The 12384-nt window shown below is 45.0% G+C and overlaps 1 protein-coding gene across 3 annotated transcripts in view; it reads left to right on the plus strand.

The window, feature by feature from the left end:
• YAE1 (YAE1 maturation factor of ABCE1) overlaps window positions 1-12384 on the plus strand; it is a 109582-nt gene that overhangs the window by 50930 nt on the left and 46268 nt on the right. The window contains exon 6 of one of the 3 annotated variants that reach the window (XM_044292930.1): window positions 8045-10878. The exons of 1 other annotated variant lie outside the window; for it this stretch is intronic. Coding sequence is in view for 1 of the 2 variants with exons in the window: in XM_044292929.1 (XP_044148864.1) it covers window positions 8104-10215 (2112 nt within the window). In the remaining variant the exon portion in view is untranslated. Of the gene's footprint in view, window positions 1-8044; window positions 10894-12384 lie in introns of those variants that run through there. One more of the 3 variants, XM_044292929.1, reaches the window with a different exon arrangement.

Genomic DNA, 12384 nt, shown 5'->3' on the forward strand with positions numbered 1-12384 from the left:
ATGAAAAAATTAAAGTCAGGCAGTGATGCACATGTGTGCAGGGTCCCTGTAAAGGCCCTATGGCTGACTGACGAATGTATCCCTAATGCAGGGCCGGAAAACAATAAGGGGCCCCCCCCACATGACACTTGCTGACTTTAACGTCACTTGGCAGCAGCACATCTCTCCTTCCCTCCCCCCCAAATGCACATTTCTCCAGTCCAAACAGAACCAGGGTGGGCTAGTACACTGCTGGCACTGGGATGGATGAGATGGTGCCTGGGATGGATCCGATTCAATTTAATCAACCAACCTACCAGTAACTGGCCCCCTCCCCGCCCCCCAAAATGCACATTTCTCCAGTCCAACTGACTCCAAACAGAAGCAGGGTGGGCTAATACACTGGCACGGGTAAGATGGTGCCTGGGATGGATCCAATCCAGTTTAATCAAGCAACCTACCAGACTGGGATGGATCACGATCCAGTTTAATCAACCAACCAGTTACTTATAGGTTGGTTGATTAACCATCCCTCGGGGGGCCCCTCCACTCCAGACTCCAGTCCAGTTTTAATTACATTACGGTGGCGCGGCGCCGTCTCCAGACCAGACCGCCTGGGCCACCCAGCGCCACAGGCACACAATAGAATTAGAGATATAGTAGTAGTTGCGGCCGGGCCAGCACTGGGGGCCCCTAAGGAGTCGAGGGCCCGGGGGCAATTGCCCCCCTTGCCTCTATTGTAGCGCCGGCCCTGCCCTAATGCTAGATATAGGTAGCAGCCTCACCACAGGGCACTCGTCCTAACAAGGACGATCCTGTCCCTTACAAGAAATATACTATTTGTCCCTAATGGAAAAAATAACTCCCTACACGCATGTTTCACTGCCTAAAAAACCAAATTAAAGGCAATTCATCAGGGGAGATGAGGGAAGATATACTAGGGATAGGTATAAGAGAGACCCTTAATCCCTAGAGACCAGCCTGACTAGATACGCCAGCCAGTTATGGGGGTATAACCAGATAATGGATACCTCCTGGGGCGGTCTCTATAGATAAAGAGACTATGGTACATGCAGTAATATAATGCAAAGAGAATTGCACATGGGATGCCAACCTTTCTGGCATTCCCACCATATTTAAATAGTAACCTTACTGCCGCCTCCGCCGCCCACATTGTAGCAAGGCCAATGGGCGCACTCGTGCGCTCGCACGTCAGCGCCACGCATGTGCCCATTGCAGAGACAGGAGCGAGGTCTGGAGCGCACGGAAGTGCCCTAAATGCCGGCTCCTTCCTGCGCATGCGCGGCATCGTTTGTTCACAAGATGCCGCGACTACCAGCTGAATTGATGGCAGTATTATAGACAAAGGCTAATACCGATTGTCTATTGATGCTGCAAAATGGTAGGGCGATCGGAACTCACCCCCGCCATCACAGCATATTGGCCCAGAATCGGACTGTCAGTAAAGTGCAGTATTTGGGCTACTAGTATGATGAGGACTAGGATAAAATCTCTGGACTTTGCCAAAAACCGATACAATGATGTTATGGCTAGTAGATATATTGTTGACACATAGAAATAGAAAGAGTCATATTACTAAATATTAAAGAAAAGTCTAAATATAATTGAATAGTGGAAAACACCACAGACAAGGTCTGTACCTATACGTAGGTAGGGGCATAGCTGGATCCATCACAGAAAACAGCTGTAATTTAACTGTTCGTTTAAGCCCGTTGGTGTGACTGTCCGTAGAAGAAAGATCCAGCGAGCTTCACGCTGTAGAAGGATCTTGTCCCAATCGCCTCCACGTTTAGGGAGGGCGACTGCTTCAATACCATTAACTTTAATGGCACGCGGATCACCTTGGTGGAAGTCACACACATGACGGGCAACAGCCGTATCTCGTCGTTTATCTATGTAGAGGAGATGCTCTCCTATCCGCCTACGTAACTCTCATTTGGTTTTGCCAATGTACTCTTTATCACAGATGCACGTGATTTTATATATTACGCCTACCGTTCTGCAAGAAATGAAATCCCTAATGTCAAATGTACGCCTGAGATTGTTACTGTAAAAGGTCTTTCCTGTAGCGATGCTGTTACAGGCCACACAGCCGCTGCACCTGAAACTGCCTACAGGCAGTCGGCTGAGCCAGGTATCAGGGGCAGCGGGTGGTAGAAGGTGGCTATGTACCAGCAAATCCTTGAGGCTCTTGCCTCGCCTATATGTCACCTGTGGGTAATCACATAGGACATCACTCACATCAGGGTCCATCAGGAGAATGGGCCAATGGCAATCAAGGATCTCTCTTGATTTATTTGCTGAGCCATCAAATGTGGTTATAAACCTTATCTTTTTGTCCATCTCCTGCTTCTTTTTGGGGACTAGAAGTGTATCTCTGTGGATGTGGGCTGCTCTCTGAAAAGCCTTTTTCAAAACGCAGTCAGGATAGCCCCTGGCCAAGAATCTCTGTCTGAGGTCAGCCGCCTGTAGTTTGAATTCTTGTTCCTCTGAACAGTTCCTCCGCAAGCGCAGGTACTGCCCATAGGGGATACCTCGCTTTAAAGGCATCGGGTGGCTGCTCTGCCAGTGGAGGACTGAGTTGGTTGCTGTCGTTTTGCAATAAATGCTTGTTGAAAGCTCCCCCCCCACATTTCTTGGATATGCATACATCTAGAAAGGGTAGTGTTTCACTACTAATCTCATATGTAAAACGAAGACCAATGGAATTGTTGTTAAGGAATTCCACAAAAAGCTTGAACGCTGTATGGCTAGCATTCCAAATTATGAGGATATCGTCGATGTAATGGGCCCGGTCATCGACTCCCCCTCTCCAAAGACGGTTGTAGCCTCCCACCAGCCCAGGAGCAGGTTTGCGTAAGACGGCACACAGGAACAACCCATCGCCGTGCCCCTGAGCTGGTGGTAGAGGCGACCGTCAAACATGAAGACGTTATGTGTTAGTAGAAACCTGAGCAGCTGTAGGACCAGCTCATTGTGAGCTGCAAACTGCTGTCCTCGCATACTCAAGTAATAACCAACTGCCCTCAGACCCGCCTCGTGTGGTATTGAGGAGTACAGAGCCTCAACATCCACACTGGCAAGGCAAGAGTGGTCATCAATACATACTCCGTCCACCCGCTTCAGTAGGTCCATAGTATCGCAGGTGAAGGACGGAAGGGCAGTAACAAAAGGCATCAGTATCTGATCTATATAGACCCCTATGTTTTGTCCTATACTCCCCATGCCGGCCACGATCGGTCTCCCTTTAAGTGGTTTTAGTCCTTTATGGACTTTAGGGAGGCTGTAGAACGTGGCCGCAACTGGGTGCCGAGGATACATAAACTCGAATTCTTCCTGAGAAATGAGCCTATTAGTTTTAGCTGCAGACAGGATATCCCTTAGCTCTACCAAGTACGGGGCAGTGGGATTGGAAATCAATGTTTGATAGCTAGTCTTGTCTTTCAGAATCTGTTCACACATGGACTGGTAACTATGTCTATTCATGATTACAGTATTTCCGCCTTTGTCAGACGGTTTTATAACTATAGTAGCGTCCTCTCTCAGGGATTTGATAGCACTCTGTTCCTCTAAGGAGCAGTTGTTAGATCTGTGTGTTTTCTGAAGTTCCATAATATCTGCGGTGACTAGTTGTAAAAAGACGTCCAGACATGATATGTCACCTGCTGGTGGCATTTTGTTACTCTTATTCCGTAAGGGAGTGAACGGGCCAAGTCCCTCGAAAGTATGTACATCTATTGACAGGCTATGCAGTAATTCTACATCTTGCAGTAGGTCTGTGGGTATTCCTAAAAGTTGACTTTTCTTCCTATCTATTATTTTAAATTGTTTGTGCCAACGGAGCTTGCGTATGAACAGGTGTAGATCTTTAACCCATGTGAACATATCATGTTGGCGAGTTGGGACAAACGAAAGTCCCTTAGATAACACCGCCATTTCACTTTTTGAGAGGGTGCGGTTAGACAAATTAATTATCTCTGGGCCGACTGATCTCGGTTGTTTGGACGGTTCCTCAGGTGGTAGTTGACTCCCTGGTCTAAAAAACCACCACGATTTGCTCCGGTAGTACCTCTACCTTTGCCTCTGCCCCTCCCCTTTTTATTAAACTTTTGTTTGTTTCTGCTGGGGTTACCACCTGATTCTCTGTCACTATCAGACAGTTCTGTTTCCGTGGTGGAAACCTCAGAGGTGATCTCTTTGGTAGGTGGCACCTCCCTCAGAACTAAATAAGCTTTGTTCTCTTTAAACTCAGCTAAGTCTTTATTAAATTGTCTGTGCTTACGTTCATGCAGATAGTATTGGTACTTCTCAACGGTAGTCTGAAGCTGTTTTTCTTTGTTGAGAAAATCTGGGTCACCTGAAAAAGTCTTCGTAACCTCAACTTGAGCTTTTAGTTTCTCAGTGAGGGTACTGAGGTTGATTCTCTCATCCTCCAATAACAAAGTCATTAGCTGGAGTGAACCTTTTGTAGCAAGTTGTTCCCAATGGGTATTAAACCCTGGGCTTCTCTGCCTATAAACAGGAGTGACAGAGATACGGAGCCCCCGGGGTACAATACCGTTTTTGATGTAATTATCGAGGCTCTGTACCTCCCACCAACTTGATAGATGTTCTTTGTAAAGACGGTTGAGCCCCTTAAAGGAGGGTATGCACTTTTTCTGTAGGTACGATCTATCTGAAAAAACCTCCTCAGCCTCCTCCAACCATGTATCTGTGTTAATGCCACTGTCCAGAAATCCTGCCATACCAATTATTGAAATAAGTAAACTATGTGTACTGATAAAGGAGGTCAAACCGATGTGAGTCACACACTCCAGATTACCAAGGGTAAAGACATTATACATAAAGTGGGTAATCTAAAATATAACATTTATTAATAATGCAGATAAAATGTTTTCCAAGATAAAGTGTGCATAGAAAATGTATATGGACCCTAGGAATCACCTAGGTGTCTATCCCAAATGAAATAACAAAAAATACACTAGAATAGTGCATGGCGGCACCAGTAACCATTTGTCCTACCGGTACCGCGGAACAGGATACGGATCGTTCACCGCCGACAAGCCTCCGATTAAGGTTTCTCCAATTAAATGAAAAAGATTAAAAAATTAAAGTCAGGCAGTGATGCACATGTGTGCAGGGTCCCTGTAAAGGCCCTATGGCTGACTGACGAATGTATCCCTAATGCTAGATATAGGTAGCAGCCTCACCACAGGGCACTCGTCCTAACAAGGACGACCCCGTCCAGATCCTGTCCCTTACAAGAAATATACTACAGGGAGTGCAGAATTATTAGGCAAGTTGTATTTTTGAGGATTAATTTTATTATTGAACAACAACCATGTTCTCAATGAACCCAAAAAACTCATTAATATCAAAGCTGAATATTTTTGGAAGTAGTTTTTAGTTTTAGCTATTTTAGGGGGATATCTGTGTGTTCAGGTGACTATTACTGTGCATAATTATTAGGCAACTTAACAAAAAACAAATATATACCCATTTCAATTATTTATTTTTACCAGTGAAACCAATATAACATCTCAACATTCACAAATATACATTTCTGACATTCAAAAACAAAACAAAAACAAATCAGTGACCAATATAGCCACCTTTCTTTGCAAGGACACTCAAAAGCCTGCCATCCATGGATTCTGTCAGTGTTTTGATCTGTTCACCATCAACATTGCGTGCAGCAGCAACCACAGCCTCCCAGACACTGTTCAGAGAGGTGTACTGTTTTCCCTCCTTGTAAATCTCACATTTGATGATGGACCACAGGTTCTCAATGGGGTTCAGATCAGAACAAGGAGGCCATGTCATTAGATTTTCTTCTTTTATACCCTTTCTTGCCAGCCACGCTGTGGAGTACTTGGACGCGTGTGATGGAGCATTGTCCTGCATGAAAATCATGTTTTTCTTGAAGGATGCAGACTTCTTCCTGTACCACTGCTTGAAGAAGGTGTCTTCCAGAAACTGGCAGTAGGACTGGGAGTTGAGCTTGACTCCATCCTCAACCCGAAAAGGCCCCACAAGCTCATCTTTGATGATACCAGCCCAAACCAGTACTCCACCTCCACCTTGCTGGCGTCTGAGTCGGACTGGAGCTCTCTGCCCTTTACCAATCCAGCCACGGGCCCATCCATCTGCCCCATCAAGACTCACTCTCATTTCATCAGTCCATAAAACCTTAGAAAAATCAGTCTTGAGATATTTCTTGGCCCAGTCTTGACGTTTCAGCTTGTGTGTCTTGTTCAGTGGTGGTCGTCTTTCAGCCTTTCTTACCTTGGCCATGTCTCTGAGTATTGCACACCTTGTGCTTTTGGGCACTCCAGTGATGTTGCAGCTCTGAAATATGGCCAAACTGGTGGCAAGTGGCATCTTGGCAGCTGCACGCTTGACTTTTCTCAGTTCATGGGCAGTTATTTTGCGCCTTGGTTTTTCCACACGCTTCTTGCGACCCTGTTGACTATTTTGAATGAAACGCTTGATTGTTCGATGATCACGCTTCAGAAGCTTTGCAATTTTAAGAGTGCTGCATCCCTCTGCAAGATATCTCACTATTTTTGACTTTTCTGAGCCTGTCAAGTCCTTCTTTTGACCCATTTTGCCAAAGGAAAGGAAGTTGCCTAATAATTATGCACACCTGATATAGGGTGTTGATGTCATTAGACCACACCCCTTCTCATTACAAAGATGCGCATCACCTAATATGCTTAATTGGTAGTAGGCTTTGGAGCCTATACAGCTTGGAGTAAGACAACATGCATAAAGAGGATGATGTGGTCAAAATACTCATTTGCCTAATAATTCTGCACTCCCTGTATATGTCCCTAAAGGAAAAAAGAACTCCCTACACGCATGTTTCACTGCCTAAAAAAAAACAAATTAAAGGCAATTTATCAGGGGAGATGAGGGAAGATATACTAGGGATAGGTATAAGATAGACCCTTAATCCCTAGAGACCAGCCTGACTAGATACGCCAGCCAGTTATGGGGGTATAACCAGATAATGGATACCTCCTGGGGCGGTCTCTATAGATAAAGAGACTATGGTACATGCAGTAATATAATGCAAAGAGAACTGCACATGGGACGCCAACCTTTCTGGCATTCCCACCATATTTAAATAGTAACCTTACTGCCGTCTCCGCCGCCCACATTGTAGCAAGGCCAATGGGCGCACTCGTGCGCTCGCATGTCAGCGCCACGCATGCGCCCAATGCAGAGACAGGAGCGAGGTCTGGAGCGCATGGAAGTGCCCTAAATGCCGGCTCCTTCCTGCGCATGCGCGGCATCGTTTGTTCACACGATGCCGCGACTACCAGCTGAATTGATGGCAGTATTATAGACAAAGGCTAATATCGATTGTCTATTGATGCTGCAAAATGGTAGGGCGATCGGAACTCACCCCCGCCATCACAGCATATTGGCCCAGAATCGGACTGTCAGTAAAGTGCAGTATTTGGGCTACTAGTATGATGAGGACTAGGATAAAATCTCTGGACTTTGCCAAAAAACCGATACAATGATGTTATGGCTAGTAGATATATTGTTGACACATAGAAATAGAAAGAGTCATATTACTAAATATTAAAGAAAAGTCTAAATGTAATTGAATAGTGGAAAACACCACAGACTAGGAATTCACCAAAGTCTTGCTTAACTTGGGCGAGACGAACTTTAGCTCCACAAAGCCAATACATTTTAATGCTGTACAGAAACAGCATTAAAATTGAAGTATTTGAACAAATCGACTTTGGATCTATGACCTGAAGGTCGATTTGCTCAAGCCTAATAAAAAAACGCAGGGCCGGGCGCAAGCACGCCAGGAACCAATCGCTACCCTTCACGCACCAGGAGACCGTGAGTACATCCCAAGTGGTGAACATATCTTCACGTTGTCTAAGTCAATTACAAATAAATATTCTGTCTAGAGGTCTCTCTTTCTCTCCAACTCACCATTTCAACCTGTACCACACTATTCTTGACATCAATAGACTGGCTCGTAATCTTACTCTGAAAAAACACTTTCATCAATCAGATCCATCCAAATGTGAGGATCCCAGGGGGGCCACACCGCATGAAAATGACTCAACCGGCATGCACAGCACCTCGGCTCTTTCTTTTGAGGAACTTTCTAATCTTTCTTATATGCAACAATGCCGTCCCCTACAGAATGAAGAAAAAGAAAATAATTTTGCACATAATTTTGTTACATCTAACCGTGACTTCTATCCTGTGCAGTCACGGTCTCCTGTGTTAGATCGTTTCCAGGAACTTGTAGAAAGGGACTTGGTCACCCTAAATGATAAAGTGTCCTCACAGGATATTGCTCAGAAATGTGACAATTTGTCTTACAAAGAAAATAGGGCTCTTAAAGAGCTGATGCTTCTGAAGGATATTGTCATTAAACAGGCGGACAAGGGTGGGGCTGTGGTGGTCCTGGATAGTTACATTTATAAAAAGCAAAACCTCGCTATGTTAGAGGATAATAGTACCTACCTTGAGCTCGACCACAACCCCACCCCCATCTATCAACAGGAGATGCTGCGACTATTGACTCATGGCTTGGAACATGGTTTCATTAACCAAAAGCAACTGGACTATATATTTATCCAACATCCAGTGATTCCAATTTTCCATTCCCTACCAAAAATCCATAAGGGAGGTTTTCCTCAAGCCATGAGGCCCATAGTCGCTGGCATAGGCTCCTTCACAGAAAGATTGTCCGCCTGGGTGGACAGTATCCTCCAGCCGCTGGTACAATCCATACCTGGCTATCTGCAGGATACTAGAGCAGTGCTGCAAGCATTTTATGATTTTAAATGGGAACAGCACTTCTCTTGGATCACAGCGGATGTTACATCCCTATATACGGTCATCCCTCACAACTTGGCTATGGTTTCCTTAGTTTGGTTTTTGAATGTCTATTCTGACTTTTCCGCTACCTTCCAGGATTTTGTTTGTCGGGTTGTGCTCTTTCTGCTAAAACATAATGTCTTTATGTTCTCGCAACGTTATTTTTTGCAATTGACAGGAGTTTCCATGGGGGCAAAATTTTCGCCCTCCATGGCAAACATTTATATGGCATGGTGGGAATGTCACTTTTTATTTTCAGCAGATAACCCTTGGAGCGGCTCCCTGAGATGGTACGGTCGTTATATCGATGACCTGCTGTTCGTGTGGTCAGGCGATACTGCGGCCGTGCCATCTTTTGGGACCTTTCTCAATAGTAACCATTGCTGTCTAAAATTTACCATTTCACATGACATCACCACCATTGCCTTTCTTGATCTCTCTTTGGAGGGTGACTCTGCGACTCATCAAGTCCACTCTAGTACCTATCGCAAGGATACGTCAGGTAATACAACTCTCATGGCCACATCTTGCCATCCTCCACATGTGGTCCGTAATATCCCTAAAGGGGAATTTATTCGGGCCAAAACAAATTGTTCTAAAGATGACAAATTAAAAATGGAGATGGAGATAGTGGCCATGAGACTTGCGGAGCGCAGGTACCCTCCTTGGACTTTAGATCGAGCTAGGGCCAAGACATTAAATAGACCCAGAGACAGGCTTGTTTTTCCGGACAAAGCACAACCCGACCTACCTTCATGCATTAATAGACAAACTAATGCAGCCGCAAAAAATGTTCCCTGTTTCGTCACCAACTACAGTTTGGAATTTTCACAAATCTGCGCAATAGTTACTAAACACCTATCTGTTCTAAATGGTGACGAACAGTGGTCTGACATCAGCTCAGCAGGTGTCAGATGCATTGCACGTCGCGCACCGACTATTGCGCAAAAAATTAGCCCAAGTCTTTTCACTGACAGTGACACCAGTAAAAAAGAAAAAAGTGCTTGGTTGAGACACAAAGGCACATTTAAATGCGGCCACCGCATTTGTACGTGCTGCAATTACATTAAAACAGGTTCAGCAGTTGTCTCAACAGCAACTCATAATTCTTTTAATAACAAACAATATGCAAATTGCAACACGAACTATGTGGTGTATTGCATTACCTGCACTATATGCAGTCTGCAATATATTGGATGTACAACCAATAGTTTAAAAGTCAGAATTTGTAAACACCTCTCAGACATCCCACATACCAAAGAAAGAAATGTTTCAGCGGCCAGTCTACATTTCGCGGTCTCTCATCAGGGAGACACCGCAGGTTTTCCAGGTACAGGCCCTATAAAGGGTTAATCCTCCTGCTAGAGGTGGTGACTATAAGAGAAAGCTCTTTAACAGGGAATCCTACTGGATTTTTTGTATGGGATCCCGGGTCCCAGCAGGGTTAAATCGCAAACATGATTTAATCCTGCATTACTGATCTTTGCTCAGATATACTTTTAAAACAGTTTGTGTTTTTTGACATATCCAACTTTTTATTTCTATATGTGTCTTTGCCCTTATACTCACATGGCATTTGGATAGTAGGCGGAACCCAATTTGTGTGTCCACTCCTGCTAATCCAAACCATCTGTGAGTGCTAGGAAGTTCAGCTATTTAAGTATGTAGCCATTCAGCAACCAATGTGTCATGAATAAGGATCAGTATTAGAGCATCCGAAACATGTAGACCTGCTTGCCGTGTTGGATTGTCTTTTATCCTGTGTTATTTTGGAATAAAGAACAACGTCTTTTTTGGAAAGCTGGACATCCCGTCTTATTTTCATACAGTTTGCAACTGGTGCCCCTTCCAAGCACCGTCCGTGCTTCCACTGCAAGACTGACCAGGTGAGCGCCGCCTACGGAACTTTTATACTTTGTGCTCAAGCCTAATAGTCTTCTAAATGATATATGGAAAACATTGAGCAATTTTACCATTACTTCTGTTGTGCATCTGCAATGAGCAGGACCGTGGTACGGTTAGGCAGACGCCAAAATTATGCAGTGGGTCCGGATATGGATATAGAAGTCTATTGTTTTTGTTTGTGACGCCAATTGCAGTGTGCGCAGGGTACAGTCTCAGGGCACTTTAAGGTGTTGCAACTCACGTACCAGGTTAGGAATGCCACAGTGGTATAATGTCTCTGTGTGGTAGTAGGTATAGTGTCAACGGTGTCTCCTACCTGGGTACGGCTGGACTCCTGGATCACTTGCAATAAATGAGTGTGTTGCTAGTAGTTTTTAGTTTTTAGTTTAGTTTAGTTAGCTAGGAGTAATTGAGGGGTTTAGTAGCAGTAAATGAGATCCATACTTGGGATATAATTCAACTTGTCTTTACTGGAGGCAGCATTAATCCATACGAGACACAGCAATAGTCTTGGGTCCCAGCAGGTATTGGCAAGATGTGGCAGGGATCACTATCTCTTCTGCTTCTATCATATGCCTGGAGCTCTCTTGCAGGATTAGTCGTCTGCTTATGGCTCTGTAATATGTGGCAGGAATCTATAGTCTATCTTCTGCTGTATTGGGACTGACTAGCTGAGGAGGACCTTGGCTTCTCCTGGTCTCTGGATGGTGCTCACAGGGTATGGTTCTTCCTGGAGTTCTGGAGGTGGCTGCTTGCTTGTCACCAGCTGAGGCTGAAGGCTCAGACTGGGAATGGTGATCTTTGGTCTCAGCCGAGACACGATCCTGGGTTGAGATCCCTAAAACTGGGAGCTCCTACCAGCGCAGCCTTCCCCTTGCCGGGGTAGCTGGCACACTAACTGTAATTTTCTTTCCTCCCCATGAGGCAGGATGTGGGAACATTCCACACCTCCTCAAAGAGGGGGAGCTAAACTGGAATGTACTATTCCAGTCTTGATAAGCTAAACTGTTACTAAGGCCCTGCTAACCACATTGCTGCCACCTGCTGGTGTACATGGAAATTACAGCAAATTGCATGTAACAGGCTTAGAATATGCACATTTGTGAGAAATATTAAATAAAATCACATTAGATTACAAGGCACATGTTACCAACAAATTGTAGCAGGGAAAAAGAGTTTAGTAACATAACTCTGGGATGTTACACATCATCAACCACTACAGGCAGGGGTGTACCTATAGGGGTCGTAGCAGTCGTAATTACAATGGCCCCCTAAGCCAGGGGGCCCAAAGGCCAGTGTTACACTGCCAATTATGTATCACCGTCTGGCTATACAGTTAGATGCTGCAGCAGGGCACAAGAGCAATGTCTCCCTGCCCCGCATTACCCTCTGATTGACTTCAGGCCTGTAGCCTATTAGAGGCGGTTACAGGCGGTGCGATGATAATAATCATTGAGCCGTCTGAGGCCTGCACTGCATCGCTGACAGCTACATGGAGGGAAGTTTTGGCACACAAGAAGGGAATTTTCTTGTACTTGCACAAATTATGGAGGGGCACTATGGGGACATTGGCTCTACTGGGGGCACTAAGAGGGGGCTTTTTTTGTACTGGCACAC

The sequence above is a fragment of the Bufo gargarizans genome, chromosome 5 (genome assembly GCF_014858855.1).
Source record: "Bufo gargarizans isolate SCDJY-AF-19 chromosome 5, ASM1485885v1, whole genome shotgun sequence".
NCBI lineage: Eukaryota > Metazoa > Chordata > Amphibia > Anura > Bufonidae > Bufo > Bufo gargarizans.